Source organism: Enhydra lutris, unplaced genomic scaffold, assembly GCF_002288905.1.
Source record: "Enhydra lutris kenyoni isolate GAN:26980312 unplaced genomic scaffold, ASM228890v2 scaffoldscaffold5, whole genome shotgun sequence".
Lineage (NCBI taxonomy): Eukaryota > Metazoa > Chordata > Mammalia > Carnivora > Mustelidae > Enhydra > Enhydra lutris.
This window is the reverse complement of record NW_019154089.1, coordinates 51,028,401-51,055,406: the sequence shown is the minus strand read 5'-3', so window position 1 is coordinate 51,055,406 and position 27,006 is coordinate 51,028,401. Positions and strand designations below refer to the sequence as shown.

Sequence of the window (27,006 nt, the reverse complement as noted above, 5' to 3'; positions counted from 1 at the left end):
TATACTTCCCCCTGTCTGTGGTTAAGTAAGTATAAAGTGCCAAAGCTGTAGATTTGTCTCTGTCTCTCTCTCACTGCTGCTCTCTCCCATTCATTCCTACACATGGGCTCACACACCTTCTCTCTCCTTTCTTTCTCTCTCTCAGAATGATGATTCTGGGTACAGCTTTTGGTATGGTTTTCTATTTACTTCAAGCTGTTTCTGGAGAAAGTGGCTATGCACAGAATGGTGAGTCATTTCTAACTTTTCTTTAGGATTTCAGATTATCTCTAGCATATGCTTCAGGTTACTCAGATCCCTAACAGACCTGATCTGGACACTGGGTTGGAAAGGAGTTGGAGACCTTACCACATAATCAGTCATTTTATAAGTTCTAACCACCAGGACGGGAGGTCTTAGGGACAATACTGTGGGTGTTTTATAAAGTCTTAGAATTGTCAGAAAAGAATGCATTTGACTCTCTAAATGTGGATCTTAATTGTTGGTCAATGCCTCTGCTCTTAAAAAAGAATACCCATATGGACACAATGGTTGTGCTTATTGGAGAATCTCCAAGGAAGTTTTACCTTGTTAAAAAATCAAGCTAGATTTCTTTTGCTTAGCTTTTCAGGAGGTTCCAAAAGCATGACTTTCATGATAAAATAATTTCCAGAAACAACAGCTTTGTCTGCATTCACCAATGCCATATCTCTAGCACCTAAAAGAGTGTCTAGAACATGTACACATTCAGTATTTGAATTGAGTATTTGAAAATTTCTTCAAAATACTTTAGTTTTGATAGACTTATGTGAGATTCTTAGTGAATAACTGAGCAGAGAAAGATCTGAATGAGTTGTCTCATTGAAATATATTTAATTTTCTACATATTGGCAAATTTATCATCCTATAATAATCTTTGGCATCCTTGAAATACTTAACACCTAGAAGCCGGTGCTGCCTACTTAGTAAACAGGTTGTAATTACAATAGGACTGTAGACAAAGGCAAAATAGTCACAACAGGAGCCAACTGGGAATTTGGACCACCCATTTGTTCCTGATAATTAAGTCCTATCACTTTAAGAGTTAAAAAGGATTTTCTTACCAAGGTTATCAAATACATCAGCCTAATGATTCAGCTTAGATATGTCAAGTCATGTATTTACTAAGGGTGGAAATTCCTAATATTTTAACTAGGGGAATTATCAGAGGGCTGACATTTTTCACAGCGTGACCATGTATGAATCTCTTTGTGAGGATGATTATTATTTGAAAGTGTTGCCTAGTGTTTGCACAGATAGGTGGTTGGCAAGTAACACCTAATTCTTACTCTTCAGAGTATAATCTATTCCCTCTATTTCTTCCTGGTGGCTATACTTTTTTTTTTCAAGGAAATAAAAATTCTAACTGAAAACTGAGTTTTCACTTCAACTTTTTAAATTTCAGATGGATTTAGGAAATCTAACCACTCATCCACGTTGATCATCTGAAAACACATTTCAGTTTGGGTTGTATAATAATCAGCTGCTATTTGTTGAAAGATTCATTCTTTAATCACCACAAGGATGAACAAAAGAAGAAAGGGGTATTTTTTTAAAATCCAAGCCATTTATGCTTTTAATTAACCTAATTTCTTTCAATAGAAACATTTCTAAACCACATGGCCTTGTCTATAATACATATTCAAATAATTAAATTTTTATAGAAAAATATGCTTAGATAGTGAGCATTTAAAGAAGGATATGTTAACTCACTGTTTAAAAGTTCTATGTAATTTCAAAGCCATAGTAATAATACTTTTGACATAGAATTCTTTTTCAAAGGAGCCCCCAAATTTTTCACATATATTTCAGAATTAGAATTCTTATTTTACCTTTTCATTTATTATTTCTCAAAAACAACAACAACAAAAAGATGATAGTCATAGCTAACCCTTATTGGGTGCTTACTGTATTTTAAGCTAAGTCTTTGCATATATTTTGTTCAATCATTCTTCAAAATAATGTGAATTTCCATATTGAAACAATGAGACATAAAGAGGTTGAGTAACCTGACAAGGACCACAGCTAAAAAGTAGAATAATAAGAATTTAAACCCATATCTGTCCAGCTGTGGTGCCAGAGGCCTTAACCGCTATGTATACAACCTTTACCTAAAGATTTTTCAGCTTAGATCAAATATAATATTCTCTTTGTAAAATGCCTTGCAATTTTGCAAGTTGTTGAGGGGAAATTTTCTTGGTTACAAAGCAACTTTATTGGCTAAAGAGCCAATGAACTGCTTCTCAAAACATAGTCACTTTAATTGTATGACCAGTGCTTTGTATATTGTATGAAAATGTACATCAGACTCACTCCACCAGACAGGATGGCTAAGGTAGGTAGGAGTGCTTTGTTCTACTGGTGCTCAGCATCTGCTAGACTGTGTTCTCTCTCTGGCTTATACTGATCTCAAAGAATTTTGGAGACAAAGCTGATCCACAGAAGCCTGAATCCAAACAGTAATGTAGGTTCTGTTGTATAGGATTGGTGGAAGATTTATAGAAGAGAAAACGTCAAGACAGAGTGAGGACTGCTGAGTAAAGGCAGGCTAAAGCCACCTAGAACCATTCCACTGAGAAAACAGCCAGTTCTTAGGAGACAAGAGCTTAGTCCTATAAGATTAGGAATGAACATGCTTTAAAATGTGAGCCCTAAATGATGGGTTTCCCCTTCATTATTTAAAACTGTCATCAGGAAGAAGGCTATACCTTGCTGAAATTACATAAGAAGTCTTTGCTAGTGGCAGAATTGTGGGCCTAGTGAGTTCTAGGAATGGTCAGAAAGAGAAGTGCCAACAGCTCTTATCTAGATCTAGCTTTTCAAGATTTGTGGCTTTAACTGAACCAACCTGTCACTCAGCTAGTTGGTCCACTCACAACCAGCTTTACTAATTTTCTCACAGACCTACTTAGTTATTGAAATAAAGAAGATGCTGTTTCTATATTTCATTGCATTCAGTACACTCAACTGGGGTTTAATTTTAGTACATTCTATATCCTATTTAAAACCCTAAGAGATTCTAATTTCTGTTGTTGATGGGTCAAAGTAATTTCTCGTATTGATGGACCTGGAAGCCATCACAGGCTCACATTTGACCATTCTGAGAATGGCTTCAGTTACGCTGGATTTTTTTTCAGGTCCCAGTCCAAGTGTATTTGCTGACAATTTTTTTATTAAATACTGTGAAATATATATACAAAATGTCTGTTTAATCTTAGGGTCCTCAACCCAGTCTAAGAAATTTAGTACTATCTGTGACAGATTGTACTGCCCAAAAGTGGCTGAAAAAAATTCTGGTTCCCTCCATACTTCCAGAATTCTGATGTCTTTAAGATATAATATCTATAGAGGAAGGATCTATATACCTATAGGAGCAGTACCTGTAGGACTCATGCAAAGGTTTACTACTCTGAGTCCTGGCAGATCTAATTTTTATTAACCACATTTGCCTTAGTAGCTTAAGACAAATTGCTTTAAATAAATATTCATACAATGGAGATAATCAATTACAGTTATGGTTGGGATGCCTATTTAGGCAAGGAAAAGCTATCTCTTAAAAAGTAAACTTCTGACTGTAAGATGGTTCTCATTTTCCTTCATTCAAAAAAGAAATACTTGGGAGTAAATAAGTGAAGATTAGTGATAAAGTCAAAGGCTAGATTAGGTAACTTTTGAATAATGGAGATAAAGTATCTCATATTCGAAATGTACCATTTAACAGAAAAAATTAACAGTAAAAAAAAAGAAAGAGTTTATTTAGTATTTTATTCTAAAGAAAGAGTATACTTAGTATTTTATTCTAGATCTCTGGTGCACTAACTCAATAGCAGAAATATTTAGAAATATTTGGAGGTTATTTAGTAATTGTGATGATTTTGTTCCCTGTTAGAAAAATCTGTGCTCACTAGAGATCAATTTGGTTTGGATTTGGGCTCTTTTATGTTTGGGTATTGGTATTGGTTTTTCTGTCTTTTCCCTTGGTCTTTTCTTCTTTAAATAAACTTATAATCATTCTTTCATGTCTGCCCCAAAAGGCTACCATTTCTTTAATGTCACTCCAGATTTCAAAAGGAGGCACTCATTTGCTTCATTAACAGTTGCAGATTTGTTCTTCCCCAGGAGAGTTTGAAGATGCCGAACTGGATGACTATTCATTCTCTTGCTATAGTCAGTTGGAAGTGGATGGAACCCAGCACTTGCTGACCTGTGCTTTTGATGACCCCGACGTCAATATCACCAATCTGGAATTTGAAATATGGTGAGGTGCCTAGAAATCCTGCCTCTCCTTTCATCTGCTACTTAGCAAGGGAGGGAGGATGGGGCCTAATTCTCAAGTACTGAAGTCAAATAGATTCCAAAAACTTCCTGAAACTCCCTGTTCTTCACCAAAAGACTCCAGCAGAGATGCTCTCACAGGTTCATCTGTCCAGCCTTGCTGTTACAGCAAGCTGACAGGATGACCTCACAATCCTGACTTCGTGGCAGAGTTTAAATCTTGCCTTCCTAGGACACTCCTCCCCCAGATTTCTTTGTCTCAACATGAGACAGTCTAGTGCTTTGTTGTACTCTGGAGCACAGTTAACTGGTTTCTGATCCCAATACTTCATGGACTTGGCTTTTTAACCTAAAGCAAGTTATGTAACTCATCTATGCCTCAGTTTCTTCACCTGTTAAATGAAATATACTAACTCATAAGGAGGTTTGGATGATTAAATAATTTAATACTTTAATAATTTAATTAGAAGACATATCCAGTATATAATAAGTAATGGGAAAAGGGCATTAAAATAACAAAATCTGAGTACAGACCTAACTTCTACTCTCTTGACATAGTTTCACTTTGCATGATAACCTCAGTATCAATTTTCCAAAAATCCACAGGAATAACCCAGCTCTTGGTTTCATGAGGTCTCGGAGAAAACGCAAGGGAAAAGAGAAAGTCTCTCTCTGGTTTGAAAGTTTGGTGAAGAGCTCAGGGAGCTTTCTTCTCCCTCCACAAACCGTCTTTTGCTGCTGAAGGTTACTCTCTCTGATGACTTGAAATAAATACTCCAATGTGAAATTCTAACTTAGGGTTATCTCCAAATTCATATCAGATGACCTAATTAGTTTCTTAGAAAAAAAAGTAAGTCAAGATCCACCAGTCGGAAAAGAGGGCTTCTTATACTCAGTAGACCTTCAGCCAGGCTCCTCTACTACAAAGTCTAGACAAGCTCTAAATCACATGTGTTACATTAAATTACAGGAGATTTCCTCCATGTGCTCATGCACTGCTTCCTGATGGAGTCATTGGAGAAGGATGGTATTGGACTTGAATTCCATAGTGCGTTCTCACTCTGCCTCTGTACGTTCACTTCTCTAACACACTTTCCAGAAATAAATCGTCAGAAGAACAGCAACCTTCAATGTCCAGAATCTCTACTGCAACTAGACTATACCAACACAGCCAAACAACTCATTCAAACCATCCATTCATTTTTATGGACAAAACCCCCTCAACAGAGGTTTGACTTTGGGTTTTCCACTCAGCTCTTTGGTGGATTGTCGTGCTAACGTAGTTTCTCCTTGGGAGGCTGAGATGGCCTTTCTGGCCACTTTTCCTCACACCACTTCCTTGCCCCCTTGAACAAACTTGCCCACTCCCTTTTTCAAATTTCTTGATTTTTTTTCCTGTCATATTGTAATCTGTCAGCAGCTTCTACTGGGGGTTTTCAATTGGATTTAGATATTTCAGTTGGAAAAGGATTGTCTTAAGACATGTTTTGCAGTGTGAAACAAATATGAGGAGGATAAGGTGCTCCTAGAAAGCAGCTGTTTTTATAAAGGTATATGTTGACAGGGATTTTCATGTAATTCCTAGGCCCAGCAGGGACATTGTTTCTCAAATCAAAGTCCCCTGGTGTGCTATATTCGCTGGATAGGCTAGGTTGCTTTTCTAGTGAAACTAGATTTATTGGAACTTTTCATTCCTTTAACATGTTAATAAAGAAGAAATTGGAAATGACTCAAAAATGTGCTTTCTGATGAGGTCTTTACACAGTTCAGGTTGTTGATAGAAACCAGGTATTATTTCCCAGTTTACTAGGGATATTTTCCTAGGTGAGTTTACCACCTGTCTGATCTGGCCACCAATCTCCCAGGGTTAGAAACTAAATTACTTAGTGTTCAGTGAGAGGATCCGCCTCTCAGGAATGTACTTGGATTAGCCAAAATCATAGGATTAGATTACTGGCATGCCAACTGATGATTTCACAGTGGTAGATAACAATTATTATAGATACCCAGATATTCATACTGGACTCAGGACCTATGAGACTTGGTCTTGGGGAAGAAGAGAAACAGAGCAGGCCAGTAGGGTGTATATCAATATAAATCCACTCTTACTGGGTGATCTGAAAATTTTTCATTCACCAAAACATTAAACAGTTTGCAGGTACCTAGAATGACAAAACAGAGGCACCAAAAACAGTCACCTAGGTTAGAATCCCAATAGCAACCCTCAGGGAGCTCTGTGACCAAGGAGTTACTTAAGCTCTCTGATCAGAACAACTACCTTGCATTGGGGTTTTTGGCATATGGTCAGTACCTGTAAATGGCACTTAATTCTCAGTGTAGACTGATTTTCATTAAAAATGTGATCAAAAGTTTGTTCAGTAAATACAAAGTAAAACAAAGGAGTTTGTTCATTTTAAGATGAAGGTTATTTGGTTCAGACTTTAAAGTGCTTATTAAATTTTTTTAGGATTAGCTGCCAGCACTTAAACATCTAGTTTTTCTCTTTAAAAATCAGGTTTGATAATAGTGGGCCCATACAACACAAGTACAAAGTAGAATTCCAGCTGCTTCTGTGGGTAGACATTTAAATCTCAGTCCAGAAGTTAGGCCCACTCTTATAGATACCATAGGCACTTGAATTGGGAACCCTGCTTTTTAGCTGTTTGTGTAAGTTCTACAGTCAGCTTTCAGAAGGCAACTGATTTCCTTTATTCCCACATTCTTGGGGGTACCACATTCACTCCCAGTTGCCACCTACAGATATCACTTCACATATGTCACTCTTGGTTTCATCATTTACCACCTGTGACACAGGCACCCTGCCAAATCTACCTCTAGAATTACCTAGCGATATCTGTCAGGTAATTAATTTAGTCCTTCTTCAGTAAACCATACTAACTTTCAAAGTTGTTCGATATTTTTGAGATTGATTCTGTCTTTCAAGGCCAAATGAGGAATAAAGCTATAGTTTGCTTTTGTTTCTGTTTTTAATATTTCCATGGAGATACCTGCCTGCCCCCCTCAGGAGAAATGCATTTATCCAGATAAATCAGACATGATTGCAGGAAATTTAGGAAGCTGGAGACAGGGTAAAGAGGCAGGCACTATGTTTTTCCCAATGGTGTCTCCCAGTTTTCAGAAACAGAGGGTTTTTGTGAGAGGCTTAGGGTTGAGGTCCCCTTGGAAGGTCCTACAGGCCCAAATTTGTTAGCTTGAGGTCAAAAGTACATCAACAACAACAACAAAACAAACAAACAAATAAAACAAACAAGAAACAGAAGTAAAGCCAGCAAATCACTGAAGTAGTAATTTCTGAAAGTTTATTGTGCATGTACCAAAAAGTTTGCAAACCAGGAGCACTTAAACTAAAATATGGAATGAGGCTTAGAGATATATTGTTATAAAGCAACTTACATAGTGTAAAGGCGATGAAGGTTTATTCTTTACAGTGATTGGCTATAATGTTAGAATTTTCTTAACTGAATGGAAATTGGTTAGTGGTTACCTCCTATCAATTTTGGCAAACGATTTAAGTTTTGCTTGTGATTGTCAGAAGCATAAGCAAGAAGTCACCCAGGTTAAGTTAATCTTGCTTGTCTTACGAAGTAAGCTAAAACATTTGCTTACATGACTAACTTATTTTGTCTGCCCAGAGAATATGCAAGTTTGGTTTCTGTGTTTAATTTTAACATTGGATAATTATAATCCTTTTTTTCTCCCCCCAAAATACCCTAAAATGGCTCTATCTGACAGAAATACAGTGCAATCTACAAACATCTGAGCCATATATGTAATTCTAAATTTTCTAGTAGCCACATTTTTAAAAAAAGAAAAATAAATAGATGAAATTAATTTAAATTAACATATTTAATATAATAATATATTTAATTTAATAATATATTTTATTTAAGTTAATATATCCAATATATTATCATTTCAACATGCAATCAATATAAAAATATTAATGAGATATTTTACACTCTTTTTTGCATGCTAAATCTTCAAAATCTGTTGTATATTTCATAGAGCACATCACAGTTTAGACTAGCCATATTTCCAATGTTCAATAACCACATACCAAGTAGTGGCTATTGTGTTGAACAATGTAGTTCTAGAATATGTCTAATCTTAGCAATAAATACTTAGCAACAAAGTAAATTGTTTTAACCTAGTTAACTTAATTGAAATTCAATTGCATTGACTTGAGTTTAACTAATCATGGGGAAGACACTAAGTTTCCTCTAATTACCTTAGGCCAGTGCCACTGGCACAAAGTGAGGTTGTCCACTGTAGGCCACTGGGTTTTCTTAGCTCCTAGCATGGCTTCCCCTCTATATAGAGTGGATCCTGGAATTCAGACACTTAAAAGGATGCCAAGGGGGCGCCTGGGTGGCTCAGTGAGTTGGGCCACTGCCTTCGGCTCAGCTCATGATCTCGGGGTCCTGGGATCGAGTCCCGCGTCGGGCTCTCTGCTCAGTAGGGAGCCTGCTTCCCTCTCTCTCTCTCTCTGCCTGCCTCTGTCTACTGTGATCTCTGTCAAATAAATAAATAAATAATCTAAAAAAAAAAAAAAAAAAGGATGCCAAGGCTCACAAGCCAACCGTATAGTGATCCTTTCTATTTCATTGCTTATTAATCTCATTCTCCAAAAGGTGGGAATGAACCAAGAATACCATTTTAGGTTCTTCTTAAACTTCCAACAATACCAAGAACTTGCTTCTTGTTAAGGATTTATAATTGAATATTCTACCATGTTTTACTTACAAATATATTCTAAACTCGATGACCGAACTAAAAGCTATTATCTTTCTAATTTCTCCACAACATGTCTTACCTAAATTCAGAAATGCAATACTACTCCAATTCTCCCCTTCTATCCTTATTCATCTAATTATGATGTATTGCCATCTTCAGAACTTTCCATGTGACACTCGTCCCAAGTTTCTTCCCTGGTATCTATCTGGCCTAACTTAAAAATTTGCTTTTGGTATTTACTCTACTCCAAGGGGAAAAACCTCAATGAAGGAAGGATACACTCTCTAGAAAGTCCAACACACACACACACACACACACACACACACACACACACTTAAAGCCAAAACAATTGCATACCTTAAGATATAACAACAAAAAAACTATAATTGGGGGTGGGACAATTTTAAGGAAGGTGCCACAAATAGTAAGTATATTTAGCCAATTAATAAACTTAAAATTTCTTCAACCATCTCTATCTTTGTCTGAATGCAGAAGCATAACCAGTCACTCAAAGATCACAGCAACCCAGAGCTAGGAGACTCTGCCCCTAAAGCTGAGGCATCCTTCTCAGATTTTAACCCAATGCCCACCTCATCTCAAGCCACAAACATGTTCTTTCTGCTCAGAGTCCAGGAACAATCCCAGAGAGGGCTCACTTGAGCACATGCTGAGATAAGTACACCCACATCCAATTTCCCAAAGAAAACCAACACATTCTGGATTCTAGATAGTAAAGGACCTTTTTAGAAGATATTTCCTATGATCTTTTTTATAAAAATAACTTATTTAGAAGAATTCTTTCCCTGTAAGCAAATCTGTACAAAGACTTTATTTTTCTGCCACTATCCCCACTTCAAATTTGAGCCAGCTATACCTCTATTCAGGGCTATTTGGCTAGAAGTGTATGCAGAAAAAAAATTGGCAACCATGTTTATCACAGGAGAAGGACATTAAATTGAGGGTTAAGGAAGGAAGAGAAATGAGTACTTTTATTTTTATTCTTCATTGTTTAATTATTTTTACAATGAGAATACATATTTTGCTTCCTTCTTTAATATGGCATATTTCTTTCACCCTAGAAGGATGCCTCCTGTCCCCTTTCAGCCGTTCTTCCCATGTGAGCAATCTGTCACCCCCTGGTTTTGCCAGTTTCCAATAGTTCTTATAAATGGAATGACACACTGTTTACTCTTTTCTATATGAATGCTCTCACACAACAAAATGTTTTCAAGAATTACCCATGTTGATGTATGTATCAGAGCTCATCTTTTCAACTGCTATTAATTCCACTGCATGAATACATCACAAGCTTTGAATCCTTTCTCCTCTTGATGGACACTGGAGATTTTTCAAATTTGAGACTATTATTTTTTTAAGCTGCTACTAAATTATTTTACAAATGTGTTTGTTAATGCACACTTTCATTTCTCTGTGGTAAAAACCATAGTGGAATCACTGAATCATAGGGTAGGTGTGTGTTTAACTTTGTAGGAAACTGTCCAGCAGTTTTCCAAAGTGGTTATACCATTCTACTCATCAACCAAGAAAGTGTGAGAGCTACACATCATCTCCAACATGTGGCTTTGAAAACAGTATCTCGTAATTTTTCTTTACCTTTCTCAAATAACAAATAATTTTGACCATCTTTCTGAGTAGTTGCTGGCCATTTGTATGTCTTCTTGTGGCAGCTGTCTGCTAAAGCCATTTGTCTTTTTTACTGAGTTATTTATCCTTTTATTGTTGATGGGTATGAATTCTTTTATGTTCTGGATATAATTCCTTTGTCAGATATATGGATTACAACTATTTTCTGCCAGTTTGTAACTTGTCATTTCATTTTCTTAATGGTGTATTTCAATGAGGAAGAAGCTTTCATTTTGATGAAAGTCCAATATGTCTTTTTTTTCTCTTTTATGTTTAATTTTTGTGTGTGTCAACACTATTTTTGTTCACTCTCAAAGTCAGAAAGATATTTTCTTATGTTTTCTCCTAGATAATTTATAGTTTGAACTTTAAATTGAGATCTATAATTCATATCTAATTAATTTTTCATGAGATTAGGGTTCATATCTTCCATATATTTATTCAGTTGTTTCAGGACAGTCTGTTGAAAAGATTTTCTATTTCCCATTAAATTGATAAGGCACTTGTATTGAAAATCAATTAAACTTCTATGTGCAAGTCTATTTCTGAACTCTAAACTTTCTGTTGATCAACTTATTGATTCTTTTTTTTTTACATTTTATTTATTTATTTTTGAGAGAGACAGATAGAGTGTGTACATGAGCAGGGGGTAGGTGCAGAGGGAGAGAGACAAACAGACTTCCAACTGAGCAGGGAACCCAGTACGGGGCTTGATCTCAGGACCCTGGGATCATGACAAGAGCCAAAGGCAGACACTGAAAAGACTGAGCCATCCATGTGCCCCAATTTATCTAGTCTTATGCCAGGTCTAAAATGGCCGGATTATGATAGATTTATAGTAAATTTGAAATCATCTACTCTGAATCTTCCATATTTGCTCTACTTTTTCAATGTTGTTTTGAGTATTCTGAGCTCTTTATATCTCCACATAAATTTTAGAATCAGCTTGTTTTTTTTTTCTTTTAAATCCTGATGAGATTTTGATTAATATTATATCTGTTACATTGGGGGAATTTGCTATCTTCTCACTACTAAATTTGCTAATCCATGAATATGCCACTCCATTTATTTAGATCTCCTTTAATAGCTCTGAGGAATGTTTTATAATGTCCATTTCAAAGGTCTTGAACATCCTTTATTAATTTTATCTCTAAGCATTTTATGTTTATTGTTATCATAAGTGGAGTTGTTGTTTTTAAAATTTATTTTCTAATTGTTTGATACTAGCTTATAGAAATATAATTGTCTTTTATATTCTGACCCTGAAGAATTCACCCTACTAGTTCCTGTAATTGTGTTGGAGAATCTATATAATGCTGTCTGCAAAGAAGGGTTTTTTCTTCCTTTTCAAACTGGGTGTCTTCTTCTTTACTTTTTCCTCTTGCCTTACGCCCTGGCTAGAACCTCTAGTACTCTAATAAATAAAAGTGGTGAAAGTGGTTATTCCTGTTTTGTCCTTATCAACGGGAGAAATGTTCACAATTTCACCATTAAATATGATAGTAACTCTAGACTCTGTACATTTCCTTTAACTGGTTGAGGTAATGTTCTTCTATTAATTGCTGAGAGTTTTTATTATAGGTGGATGTTGAATTTTGTCATATGTCTATCTGCATTACTTAAGATAATCAGATTATGTATGACTTTTGTTCTGGTAATATGGTGAATTGTATGATTCATATTTGATTGCTGAACCTGCCTGGATTTCCTGGGATGTGACCTACTTTCTCATAGTAGTAACATCAATGTGTTAATATTTTCTTGAGGAAATTTAGATATACATTCTAGGGGGACATTTATCTGTAAATTTCTTCTCTGTGATATTTTTGCCAGCTTTTGGTACAAGAGTTGAGCTAACTTCATAAAGTAAGTTGGATAGAGTCTGTTTCTACTCTATTTTCCAGAGTAATTTCTGTAGAATTGGCACAGTTCTTAGTTTTCAGTTCTGTTCTTTTTAGAGCCATCTAGCTATTGCTAACCCATGCTTTTCTTAGCATGTTTCTTAAATATTTGCTAGAAGTCACCAACATAGAAGTATCTGGCATAGAGTTTTCTTATTATGGAAGTCTGTTGATAATAAATGTAATTCCTCTGAAAGAAATAGAGCTATTGAGATACTCAATTTCTTCCTTATTTGTACTTTTGGGCAATATCTTTTTCTTAGTAATTGCTCTAATAGTTAACAATATTCAACCTTATCATAGTTTACTTAGAGTTAATATTGTACTATTTCATATATAAAGAAACTTATAATGATACATCAATATACTTCCAATTATCACATCCTATCTTATGCACTATTGTTATATATTTTTACATCTACCATAGATTATAAAGGTCACAATAATGTTATAATATTTGTTTTAAGCAATCATTTAGCTTTAAATAATTTAAAAGAAAGAAATATATATTGTTTTTTATATTTACCAAAGTATAGCCTTTCTGGTACACCTATTTGTCTCCTATAGATCTGCAATCCCTTATGGTATCAATGCCCTCTGGTCTAAAGAAGTTAAAACAAATTATCTCAATTTTTATTTATCTGGAAATATCTTTACTTGACCTTAATTATTGAAGAATATTTTGTGCATGTGAGATTTCAAGGTGGACATATTTTTTTTCTCTCTTCCAGAGTTTTAAAGGTATTATTCCAGGGTCTTCAGTTCCCATAGTTTTTGATCAGAAGTGATATTTTTCTCTAGATACTTTCAAAATTTTCTATTTGCCTTTGTTTTTCAGCCATTCGACTGTGATGTGCCTAGGGGTGGTTTCTTTTGGATTGATCCTGCTTGGATTTGCTGAGTTTCTTAAACCTAAAAATAGACATTTTTGTTACATTTGGGAAATTTGCAGCCATTATTTTTTATGTTTTTTTTTCCATCCTAGTATCTTTTCTTGTTCTGGAATTCTAATTACGTATTTATTTATCCCTTGATATCATCCTATAGGTCACTGACCATTTCTGTTACTTCAGACTGAAAACTTGTCATTGCTCTATCTTCAAGTTCACTGACCCTTTCCTCTGCCATCTTCAATCTGTTGTTAAGCCCATCTAATACCCTCAGTGCGTTTTTACAAATTTTGGATTTACTTGTTCATTACAGTGTTTTCATCTGGTTTTCTTTTACAATTTCCACAGTTCCATTAACATTACACATCTATTCAATCATTATGGCCATATTCTTTGTTTAGCCCTTGAACATATTTACAAAAGCTGCTTTAAAGTCCTTTTCTGCTAATTCCAACATCTGGTCACTTTAGAGTGACTGCTTTACATTGACTGCTTTTTGTCTTTACTATGGGTCTCATTTTTCTTTTTTTCATCAATTGTAGTAACTTTTGAATGTATGAAAGACATTGGTAACAGGTTTTCTGGATTCTGTTGAATTCCTCTGCTGAATGTTAGTTTTACCTCTGTTAGTAGGTTAACAGGACTAGATTAATCTTCAAATTCTCTTTTATTTTGAGACAGCACCTAAAATCTCATTTCAGTACTTTTTAGAGCCATCTAGCTATTGCTAACCCATGTTTTTCTTAGAGTCTCTCCCACACTTGACAATTAAAGGGACATATACTGATATGAGCAAAGTTTATATGCAGATCTGGTGTCATACATCCCCATTAAAAATATCCAGCCATGCAGACAAGTCCTCTAACTTCTCAAGAAAACAAAATTGTGGCTTTCCATTATATTCTAGATGCCTATCACAGTGTGATCTGAGGATTACTATCAAACAAATTTTTAAAAAAGTAGAAACAAGGATACTATCCATCTCTTTTTAAAGGATTAATTTCTTTCTCATGTCTGCATACTTTTGGTTACTCTCTAAAGCTTTTAAATAGGATTTCCCAAAAAATAGCTTGTCTAAGGTTTATAATAGTTACATATTAGAGGGCTAGTATGACATAAGTTGTTCTGCTAGTACTGGAACTCAAACTTATACTTTTTATTTAAAAAGTACAATGTGGAACTTTTAAAAAAATATATTTTATTAGGGTGCCTGGGTGGCTCAGTGGGTTAAAGCCTCTGCCTTCGGCTCAGGTCATGATCCCAGAGTCCTGGGATCAAGCCCTGCATCTAGCTCTCTGCTCAGCAGGGAGCCTGCTTCCTCCTCTCTCTGCCTGTCTCTCTGCCTACTTGTGATCTCTGTCAAATAAACAAATAAAATCTTTAACTATATATATATATATGTATATTTATTTATTTGAGAGAGAGAGAGAGAGAGTGTGTGTGTGTGTGTGTGTGTGCCCGCACGCACGCACACGCATGCACGAGTTGGGGGAGGGGCAGAGGGAGAGGAGAAAGCAGATTCCAGGCTGAACAGGGAGCCCAACGCAGGGCTCAATCCCAGGACCCCAGGATCATAACCTAAGCCAAAGGCAGACACTTAACTGATTGAGCACCCCAGTGCCTCAATGTGGAGATTTTGATGTTAGTTGTACAGTAGGCAACAATCTCTCTTCCTCAGTTTCCTGAAAATCTGATCTGAATTGGGAAGAGGAAGTGACAGAGTTCAATTCCTAGAGCATGGCTACTGTGTGTTAAGCTAGGGAATATGGGAAGAAGGGTTGATTTTAAAGTCTGTTGATTAGGTAAAAGTGGAGCACAGTCAAAATTATCTTTGAAAATCCCTAAATTACCCATTAAGTATGTATGGTTTTATGTATACAATTCTTTGGACTATTGTATCATTTCCTTTAAGTTTTCTGGGGACAATGTTTCTTTACAGGTTTTATTTTCTCAATTTATTTTTGCAGGATATCAAAAAGAGCGATTACCTTCTCACCTAAACAAGTATTTGTTTTTCAATGATTGATCGTTTAAAAATAGGAATTTTCCATCTTTTTCATGAACATGCTTTGACTGTTTCAGATTCAGTATATCACTAGGTATGACAATAGCAAGATGCCACATTATTTAATTCTCTCTCTCTCTCTCTCTCTCTCTCTCTCTCTCTCTCATAAGCATCTATGCATCTACATACCTATGGACAGAGTTGAAGTCACACAACTGAAATGTCCATGTAATGCTACTCTATTGTATACAGAGACTCTGACTTGATTTAAGATGGATTCACTTTTTGTTTCTACAGTGGAGCCCTTTTGAATATAAAATGCCTGGCTTTTGATAAACTGCATGAGATGTATTTCATTAAGACAAAGAAATTCTTACTCATTGGAGACAGCCTAATACATGTGAAACTTGGAGGAAAAAACATAACTTCCAAGAAATTGAACATAGTCAAAATAGGTAAGAAGTTGTATATAGGAGTATAGTTGCCATTTAGGGATATATGAAATCACTGATTCAGTGTCATAATCTGTAAGTAATGGGGAAAAAAATAAAGTTATTTTCAAAACCTCAGACGACTTTGGTGTAGGAGAATGTCTAAACCTATTACAGTGCATCAGTGCAATGGAATAATAACTACTCATATTTATTCTACCTATGGAGATTAGATAAAACAATATACACAAGGAGGAAACTGGACAAAGTGATTAAAGAGGTGCATTCTTTTGCTGGTTTTTAATACTATGGTTCACTTTCTCTCCCTATTTTTGACCCCTTCTTTGGCGCCCAAAAAGAAAATTAAAGGTAAGAGAGCAGTATTCATTAGAGACAACAAGGAGGTGAGAACCTTTAAATCTATCTCAGCTTTGCCTCACTAAACTGGTAAAATATAGAGTAAAAGCAGAAGTTCTATCTGTAAAAAATTACCCAGAAAAAAGGCAGAGATAGTGAAAAAGACACATTAGGCAGAGGCTTGTGCATGTTGGCCACACAACAACATAGGCCACAACCTATGTGAAAGCTAAGAAGGAGATAATAACAACAAGATAATTATGAGTATGGGACACAAGAAAGTTGAGTTTTGTCATTTGTAGACTAGGTTGTTATGGATGGATGGTCAGTTTGTGCACTGTGCAAGAGCATAATATCTACAGGTTCATCACTGGAATTGCAAATATATAGATAGATAGATAGATAGATAGATACACACACACACATACACACACACACACACACGCACACACACATAATTGCAAATATGTATCTCTCACTTCTCTGAGAGCAGGTAGAAAGGGCAAAGATTCTCAGTCTTCTGACAGACTCCTGGCATTTTAGAGACTCCAGGTGGCACCCCGTCCATCTGAATCCCCAAATCTTACCCAGTTCTCTCAGAGGCCCAATTTCTATACCCCAGCAGAAACAAATCTAAAAAACCACATCTGAGGGGCCAAGGGAAAAAAGCAGTAGTGCTTACACCTGGTAGCATGTGCCCCTGCGAAGTGGGAGTTAGGAACCTCTTGGCGTTTTAGAAAGTACCCTTAAGCAACCAGGATGAGAGATAGTGGAGGCATATTACTCAGTAGTACCTTCTTCTGGTTCTTAAAGTTATATTTCATTGGCAGAACTGTCACTGAATTGAATTTAAACTGGAAGTCCCTAATTGAGCCCTTGACCAGAGTTCCCCTGCAACTACCTGGCCCTCACATACTTCCCCTTCTTTAGGTTTGGGCCCTCTGATAAGGCTAGAGGGGTAACTTCCTCCATTCCCATTAGTCTTGGTGCGGTAAATCTGTTATTGTTCAGATTGTTTCCAGAATAAATTAACTTATAAAAATATTGCTTGAGAAATGATCTACTTTTTCTAATATGCTCAAAGGCACCCTTTGGACCAGAGACAGACTTATTGGGAGGACACCTGGCAAGCCTGTATGAGATAATGGAGCACAGAAACAAAAGCTAGAGAAGAGCAAGCCTCAGAATCAAACAGAATTGGCTTTAAATACTAGCAAACCATTTTATAGAAGCCTGAACTTAATTAATCTCTCTGAGACTCAATTTCCTCATCAGTATAGTGGTAATAAGGGATTGTTGGTGGAAGCTTGTGTAACTAAAGCACTTGGTGCTTAGTAGGTGTATAATCAACATAAGTCTGTTCTTCCCTTATTGGGAGTCCTTGGGAGATGGGAATGAGGCAAGGAATTCAGTATCAGAGGTTTCACTGAGAAGGTGAATCTTAATTATTCTCTTGAATGAAGAGTAGGAACTGACTTGGCACGTGAAAATGTTGACAATATTCTCTGTTGGTCTGTTTCTTTATACCCACCTGCCTTTCCCCTTGTTCCCCCTGGGCACCTTCCCTTTCTATAATGCATCTAAGAGTAAAAAAGAATAAACTTCCTCTTTTACAAGACATCGAAGGGCAAAGGAGACACTTCCTCTTTTTCAGGATCTCTGGGGCAATGCAGGAAAATCTTAGGTGGTTACCACTATGAGCAAGTGACTACAGTAAGTGAGCCAAATTCCACCACATGAGTTCACTTTACTTGGTCAGCAAGTCGGTCTTAAAGTCCAAATCAGGTAGCTTAGACTCCAGATCAGTCTACAGAGTATAAGAGTTTGATGAACACATACTCTCTCATTAACAATAGGTTTAGCTTAGATTTTAACCTATGTGCTCCCCATCTCTGTCTGAGATCAGCCATGCAAAAAAGTGGCTGTCCCATCTTTAGACAACTAACATCCCAGGCTTTGGCGATAGAGTAGCTAAGAACCCAAGACAGGAAAGCCCCTGGACAATAGTGGAGAGGCCACGTGACACGCATGCTTTTTAAGGAATTTAGTACATTTCTCTGGGATCGTTTTGCCTAGAATAAAACCTATCTCCCTCAATAGCATTTCATATATGGTGCATATGATCCTAAGAGGAACTTTGCATGGCAAACAGGCAGAAGGAAGAGACCAGAGAAGAATTTAGAGCCAATACAAACTAGACTGAAGTCACACTGGGAGTTATGAGCTTAGGGCCAGTAGGCAGACCCTCAAATTCTTATAGCTGAGATGTGCAAGTCTCCCAGTTTACAATCTGATTTTATTGGAATAACGAGGACTCAAAGTTCAAATACTCCTATTTGGGGGCTAGTTATTAGCAAGTTCTCTAGTATTCAAAAGGCAAAGAGAATATGTTTTAGTGTAGAATTGGCACTAGCTGCTATAACAAATAAGCCCTAAAACATATGACATCTCAAACACCAAAAGTTTATTTTTTGCTCATGTAAGAACCAAAATAGGTATTTCTAATCTGTGGTTGATGCTCCTCCAAGCAATATTCAGAGTTCCTTCATTCTGTGGTTCCATTGTCTTCAACATATGTCTCCAAGTGTTAGAAAGGGAATAAGCATAGGGCCATACATGTAAGGTTCCTGGGCCAGGATGGGAGATGGTGCACATCACTTCCACCCACATTGCTCACAAGACCACACCCAGCTGCTGGGGAGGCTGAAAAGTGTAGTCAGGCTGTGAATCAGGAAAAAGAAGAAACGGTTTTCTCAACAGTTGCCCAGTTACTGACTCAGAAAAAGAATGTGATTTTCAGAGTAGATGAATTTTAAAAAGTATAATTATTTTCTTGACTGCCCTATAGACTGACCTCCTTTCTTTTTCCTTTCTAGTTAAACCTGAGGCTCCTTTTGACATAAGAGTCATCTATCGTGAGGGAGCAAATGACTTTCTGGTGACATTTAACACATCTCATTCACAGAAGAAGTATGTGAAAGAATTAATGCATGAGGTGGCCTATCGCCAGGAAAAAAATGAAAATGACTGGATGGTATGTAGATTACCCACATTTATCCATTACAACATTCATAAAGATGTATATATAAATATACTTCATAAGTAAATTTACATAAAATACATGAAATTTAAAACACTTACATGAAACTCTAAAATAAAAACCTCTTAATGTTATAAATTTCATTGTCCCAGAGGTAAATTTACCTGGAGAGGGCCCCTAGCAATTTTGTGGTCAAAATATACCTTTTCTTGGGGAGTCTGCGTGGCTCAGTTATTAACCGTCTGCCTTCAGCTCAGGTCTGGCTCCCTGCTGGGTGGGAAACCTGCTTCTCCCTCTCCTACTCCCCCTCCCTGTGTTCCCGCTCTCACTGTATCGCTCTCTGTCAAATAAATACATAAAATCCTTAAAAAACAAAATGTACCTTTTCCTGAAAGAAGCTTCAGTTTCCACAAAACCTAGGTCTTCTCGGGGTCATCCCATTCTAGCTCTCATTTTTTTTTCTAGCTCTAGTTTTGCTTTTATTAAAGTTTCTAAATTAGGCTGTTGAATTAACAATACAGATTAAGACATAATTGATCCTCTTTATTTGGGGCTCTCAAAAGTACACAACTCTCACGGGCAAATCAGACAAAAATCATGACCAAGTCATAGCCACAGTCTGGGTCACAGGAGTTATGGAATCAGCTTGAAGTAAGGAAGCGAGTGGAATATTTTTCTTCATTTTTTTAAAAGCCTGAGTTCTTCATCTGCTTAGTAACAAGATTCATTTGTATCATAATTTGGAGGATTACTTAGACTCTATGAGTTACTGTTGTTGGAATGGTCTAGCTGTCCCTGAAATTTGTCTTGAGGAAAAGACGGGAGAAAAGTAGAGTGTCCCAGATTTTCAGGTTCCTCTTAGCCTACTGGCTTAACTTCTGTCTTTTTTGTACCACATGGACAAAAACCAAATGATGGCTTCTCCTTCTCAAGGTGAAGAGTGTCTACTTACCCATACTCTTCCCTTTTTTCAGGCCAGGATTAGCCTTCTTTTTCCACAACATGTTGCTTACAGTACTTATATTAAATGTAATGTCTGCCCTAAACGGCCTTCTCTGTCTTTCTACCCATCCATCCCACAAACTAGGCTACCTTGATCCTGCCCTCTTGAACCTTCATCTGAAAATGCACCAGTGGAAAAACAACTATAGTGAAGAAAGGAAGGATCTTGAATAAATGATAGTACAACAGTCAGTTTGCTACTTGCCAAAAAACCCAAGTTAAATGTTTAACTTGCTCCATATAAAAATAAATAAAAAGATGACTTAAGGAAATTATATAAAAGTGAAACTATAAACAAGGTAGGGAAAATATAGGTAAATGTTTATATAATCTTGAGATGAAGAAGAATATTCTAAGCATAAAAGCAGTAAAAAAAAGGCAAAAGATTGATACATGTGACTACATAAAAATAAAGGCTTATAAATGTCAGCACATAAATAATCAAAGTCATTAGGCAAATTAGAAATTAGAAATTAGGATTAAATTGCCACATATACAACTGACAGATGGTTAATATCTTTCCTATATAAAGAGGTCTTATAAATCATTAAGAAAAGGACAAATGTAGAATAGAAAAATTAGCAAGAAACTTGGAAATGTCTCAAAAATTAGAAATATGTAAATTCAATAAATACATGAAAACTAATAATTGAATAAATATAAGTGTAAGTAACAATGGAATAGTAACTTTTTATTGATCAAATTGAAAGATTTTTTTTTCCTTAAGGGTAATACACATTTTTGAAGATACTATTGTCTCTATATTGCTATTTACAATATAGAGTGGTATATTTTCTAGAGAGAAATTATTCCTGCTCACTAACCTTACCACTCCCTTTTATTTCCTTTTGGAATGTGAAATAGGGGAAAAGGGGAAAAAAGAAATTAAAGTATAGAAAGGAAGGTGGGAGACTGGGAGTGATTTATATCCTCCTGGAGTGGAGAGCCCAGCTCACCTGAACAAAGACTTATGGTACTGTTGCCCTCCTTGACCCCTGATAGCATCATTTAGGAGCTCACACATGGTCCTCCCCATGTCATAGCTTCTTTTCCTAATGAGAGTATCCATGTGACTGAAGACACTCAACTTGAAATGATTCGGGGGATCTGGGTAGCACTTCTTTTTCAATCCTAGATGGGTAATGGTGTACTTTGTTCTTTAGCATGTGAACATATCCAGTACAAAGCTGACACTCCTACAGAGAAAACTACAACCTGATGCAATGTATGAGATTAAAGTCCGGTCCATCCCTAATGCCAACTATTTTCAAGGCTTCTGGAGTGAATGGAGTCCAACCTTCCACTTCAGAACACCAGAGATCACAGGTGGGAAATGACTGCAGAATCTTTGTGCCCTTCATAGGGCTTTGCATGTCAAAGTGTGTGAGCAGGAGTGAGAGCCAGAGAGGCTAAATGAACCCACAAGTTAGGACTCCCCTGAGGGCATTCTTACAGTTTTATAGAATGACCTGCCGTCTTTGCCCCTTTGGTGAAGAACAAGGAAGTGGTGGGAGCAAGGTCCTTAGTTGTTGATCAAATGACTCTACTGGTATCATCAGTGACTCTACTGACCTAGATGCTCTTGGGAGATGCTAATTCTGAAGAAAATGCCCATCTACTACCTCCACTTTACCAATTTAGACTGGAATTCCAATGGCTGGTCTCTGTAAAGTGCCTCTAGGGAACACCTGTGGTGATGGAAGACAGGCAACCAAATGCTGCTCTTCCATGCCTCCTTTTTCAGAATAGCAAAGATACCCACGTGGTCTAGGAAGCAAGAATGGCCATAAAAAACAAAGAACATGGCTCAGGCAGGCCCCTGAAGAACAAAAACACTGCATAGATATCTTATCTTTGAGGTATGAGGGGAACTGTTCTGCCATCCCAGACTCCCATTCTCAGACTGGAATTTTCCGAGTCTTCAGTATAGAGAATCCGCCTCATCATTCTCCTACAGGGCTTCCTTCTCTTGGTGGTGGGAGTTGGGAGAGAGTTCTGGCAGCTTAATGCCTGTCACTTTTATATTTCAAGTGACAGATGTTCTAGACCTGGTCACCCAGTTCAGTGCCACTTACTGAAACCAAAATTCTTAGTTTATAAATCTAGTACATCATCCTATTCACTGAAAAGTAACTTTGAAGAAATAACAGATGGGCCTAAGTTACTAAATAAATTCAAAACACCCTGAAAGCTTCCCCTACTACGTGGTTAATGATTGCTAACCAAGATCTATCCTTGCATTCCAGGGAGGATGGATCCTGTTTTACTAACTATTAGCATTCTGAGTTTCTTCTTTGTGGCTCTGATGGTCATCTTGGCCTGCGCATTATGGAAAAAAAGGTGAACTTTAACTAATAAAGAGGATGGTTACATGGGGTCCCAGACAGTTGGAGCTCTAACCCTATTTATTGATGAAAAAACTACAAAGGGGAATAAGGCATTTCTGGAATTACAGTGCCCATATTCCTCCCCAGCTGGGGGCACTGGTGAATTTCAACCATTAATTTCATAAGGAAAGAAAATATGTAAATTTGACATAGGGCAAACCCTCCTCCCAAACCTTTTCTCCTAACAGAATAGAAAGTATGCCTCCAAAATGTCTGGGTGGCTTGGGGTACCCAGGGAAAATGAAGAATGTATTTGAAAGCTTGAATTTCAGCACATGACTTTATGGGGATTTGCATTCTACCCCATGACAGAGCCATGTTGGCTTCATTATAAAAATGATGTTTTTGGCACATACCTTCACGTTATTAATGTTCTAGAAAGCTACCCACAGCACAGAGCCATGTATTCTCATAAGACTCCAACTTGAAAAAGAACAACTTAGAGTAATTTCCCTGGGTGACTTAGAAAATATTCTTCATCTCCACCAGAACAAGAGCAGAGGAGTCACTGCCAGTAGAGAGGAGGAATAAGATGATGACACCTGTATTAGGAGTAGATGAACAGTGTGAATGTTGGCTTCATAGCTACACCATTGCCAAACTTCACTGTTCCTCTTTCCCAGGGCTCTCTCCCCACGGTGTTCACAGAGATGACTGACAATGACCCCTCTGTGAATTGACAGGACACTGAGGTCCAGGGAAAACAAGTCACTTACACAATCTCACCCACCTAGTTGTAGCAGAGCCAAGACTAGAAATCCGCTCTTCTGATTTCTGGCTCAGAATGAATGGAAAGACCTACTGTGCATGCTCCCACACCATTCATTTCCTCTCTCTCAATGTTCTTTCATTTCAGAATTAAACCCATTGTGTGGCCCAGCCTCCCCGATCATAAGAAGACTCTGGAACAACTGTGCAAGAAACCCAAAAAGGTGAGGGTTTCTGGCACTTCTACCACAATGTTAGAGGCATCCCAGTACCCAAGAATGATATTGCAGGATATAGAATAGTTGAACAAGTTTTGGTCTTTTGTGCAGCCCATGACTAGGGTCCCTCGCGAGATCCTGGCTGTACCACCCTAGAGGTAGGAAACTAAAATGAGATAAAAGTCTCAGAAGTCTCCCAGGGTGGAGGACATAGCCAGTCCCTTTAGACCTTGATGTGTCATAGCGTTTCCAGAGGCAGAGTCAACTAGAACGTATGGGTAGTTCTCCAACATTCTCTGGTAGACCCCTGTCAGAAAGTTCTTTACATCCTTCCATGAACTGAACCTTTGCTTGTGTGTCCCTTTGGAGAACTCTCCATGCCTTCTCTCTTTTTGGTGCAGAATTTGAATGTGAGTTTCAACCCTGAAAGCTTCCTGGACTGCCAGATTCATAAGGTGGATGGCATTCAAGCTAGAGATGAAGCAGAGAGCTTTCTGCAAGACACTTCTCCTCCACAACTCGATGAGACTGAAAAGCAAAGGCTTCGAGGCGGTATGCAGGGCCCCACCTGGCCATCAGAGCATGCAGTCATCACCCCAAAAACCTTCAGAGGAGATTCACCCTTTGGAAGCCTGGCTGGAAGCATCAGTATGTGTGAGGCCCTTGTGCAACCTTCTTCCAGGTCCCCAGACTGCAAGGAAGGTGGCAAGAATGGGCCTCATATGTACCAGGGCCTGCTGCTTGGGTCTGGAACTACAAATAGCACCATGCCCACTCCATTTCCTTTCCAGCCAGGAATCCTGACACTGAACCCAGCTGTCCGGGGACAGCCCGGGCTCACTTCCTTGGGATCAAGTCAGGAAGAAGCATATGTCACCATGTCCAGCTTCTACCAAAACCAGTGAATTGTCAGAAATGCAGGACTGGAACCATGAAGACCAAGATGACTGAACTCCTACTTACTTTCCCTCATAGGACAAAGAAGACAAAATTAATGCCAGCCCTCCGTATAATCTACAGGATTCAGAAACATAGCTTGGACCACTCTTCCCCACTCCAAGATCATTTGGCTTGAGGCAGGAGCACTCTGCTGCAGGCAACACAAATTATTCCATTATTTCAGAAATAAAAAGAAGCAGGAAAGAATGAAAGAAAGGGTAGAGGAGAGGGGAAAGGGGGGTGTACGGCAGGAAGAAGGCAAGGGCAGACAGAGGGAAAGGAGAACAAGGATGATATCTTCCATTACTAAGACTCACTGTGTGTCCTGTGCTCTACACATCTTGTCTCCCTGCATCCTTATGGTAATCCCGGGCACTGGCGCAATTTTTATTGTTATTATTATTATTATTCTCTTTTCTAATGGATAATGCAACTGAGGCTTGGAGGCGTTAAGTAACTTGTCCATTTTGTTCCCCCTCAGCATGGGGTTTGATGGTTGGCATCTAACTGTGCCCACCGCCCCTCAAGCCATGTACCTTCTCCTTGCTTAGGGGTCGTTCCATTTACAAGTGCCAGACTTCAATAATATGGAACAGGATTACTATATAATTTATTGTCCAAATTGGGTCATTTTGAAAGTGAAAGGGGAAGTTATAAATACTCATTCCAGGACAAGCAGCATAAGGCAGGAGTTTCCCAGACACATGGGGACAAGGCCACCAAAAAAAAAAAAAAAAAAAAAAAAAAAGACTAAAAGAAAGAAAGGGTGATGTAGTATGTGAACTACCATGGCTAGCCACGTCTATGAAAACCAAATAAGGCAAGAAAAAGCCACAAATGCCACTTGACTTTGTTTTTCTGAAAAAGGAGAAGCCCAACATTTCTACTATTAGTTATCAAACACATGATTCTCTTGCTACCACCACCCAGCTGCATCCATTGACAATAGAAGAATCTGTTACCAGCTCTGGATACAGGTGCATTTGAGCAATAAACCAAGAATAACCTTTCTATGTGTGTAGAGACTGCCCCAACCCAAACGCATCTACAGACTGTCCTGAGTTTTACAGCCTTAGATGCTGCCACAAGCTTCAAGGAGAACTGTAAACATACACAGTGAGTGAGCTGACTTGGCCCTGGTCTTGAAGATAAAGAAGATTTGACATGCGTCCCCTTGCCTTTCTTGGTCTAGATGAATTTCTGGTTATTATCTCAAACCGGCTTAAGACAGCTAAGTAATGGCAACCCAGGGGAGTGCAGGGGAGGTCTCTCCCACTGGCCCCCAGCCCCTGGGCACCTGCAGAATCACACAGGGCAGCTGAGGCACAGGAAGTCATGAAGGGCATGGGTTCAGGATTTGGTTTGGTTTTGTCCAGGAGTTTGTCCCTGCTGTTGTTGGGGTTGATATTTCATATCTTTTTTTTTTCTTTCTGTTTTTAGTTTGTTGAGGAGGTGATGTGTTTTTAATCTCTTTATTTGTTTTGTTTTGTGATATCTGGGAAGGGGGTTTTATTTTTTTTATTTTTTATAAAGATTTTATTCATTTATTAGAGAGAGAGAGAGAGAGAGCATGAGCACAGGCAGACAGAGTGGTAGGCAGAGGCAGAGGAAGAAGCAAGCTCCCCGCTGAGCAAGGAGCCCGATGTGGGACTCGATCCCAGGACGCTGGGATCATGACCTGAGCCGAAGGCAGCCGCTTAACCAACTGAGCCACCCAGGCGTCCCTGGGAAGGGGGTTTTAAATTCTGTGTAACAAATCTTATTTGCTGGCTTAGCAGCCTAATTATAGTAAGATCATTTATTTTTCCATTGGGCATTATACTTTACAAATGCTTTTCTCTGAATCAGTAGTGAAGAATATAATCTCACATTCCCTTAGATTTGCTTTGTGTTTTTGTGATTTTCAAAGCATTTCCATAAGCATTATCCCTTTCATTTCCTTGACAAGTGTTTATGGAAAGTCTGCTATATGCCAACCCCAGCGCTGGGCGTGAGGAATTGAAGACTAATAAAGTCGGGGGCTTCATAAAGTGGGCAATCTAATAAAAGTGGCAGCTTTGTAAACAAATGATTATAATCACATAAAGTGCTATAATAGAGGCATGTTCATTCAAAGTGCCCTGTTGAAGACAATCAGAGAAAATGCCATGTCTACATGAAGGAAAAGCAGAATCTGCCCGGTGTGTCAACAGCAGAAGACATTTTCCACCAGGTAGACATGTGTACTTTACCTTTTGTAGAAATGAGAACCAGGTCTCAAAGAGGAGGTCATCACAGGAAACTTTATATCAGCCTAGTTCTCTGGTACCTTATCCACAGAGGTCCTATGAAGTGTGTTGTTAGCTTTGACTTACGGGAAAATTGGGAGACAGAAAGGACAGGTAAGTCATTCCACCTGAGGTGTGAAGTCAGGACTTAAAGCCAGAAGTTTGTTTC

General features: G+C 37.8%; 1 protein-coding gene across 2 annotated transcripts; it reads left to right on the top strand.

The window, feature by feature from the left end:
* On the top strand, window positions 1–25,986 carry LOC111141253 (interleukin 7 receptor). Of its 2 annotated transcripts, XM_022493699.1 has the most exons (9): window positions 1–228; window positions 4,138–4,276; window positions 15,786–15,943; window positions 19,153–19,310; window positions 21,482–21,644; window positions 22,308–22,316; window positions 22,565–22,658; window positions 23,562–23,637; window positions 24,033–25,986. In XM_022493699.1, the coding sequence occupies exons 1-9, from the start codon at window positions 147–149 to the stop codon at window positions 24,534–24,536; spliced, it is 1,383 nt and encodes a 460-aa protein (XP_022349407.1). In that variant the 5' UTR covers window positions 1–146; the 3' UTR covers window positions 24,537–25,986. The 2 variants fall into 2 exon arrangements, with proteins under 2 accessions (XP_022349407.1, XP_022349406.1); XM_022493698.1 differs by lacking the exon at window positions 22,308–22,316.
* Window positions 25,987–27,006: the final 1,020 nt, after the last annotated feature.

Bases quoted from the DNA above. Each gene is read 5' to 3' on its own strand.
- LOC111141253 (XM_022493699.1), top strand. From the start codon at position 147: ATGATGATTCTGGGTACAGCTTTTGGTATGGTTTTCTATTTACTTCAA. The intron at 229-4,137 runs GTGAGTCATTTC...GTTCTTCCCCAG, and splicing joins AAGTGGCTATGCACAGAATG to GAGAGTTTGAAGATGCCGAA. The intron at 23,638-24,032 runs GTGAGGGTTTCT...TTTTTGGTGCAG, and splicing joins TGTGCAAGAAACCCAAAAAG to AATTTGAATGTGAGTTTCAA.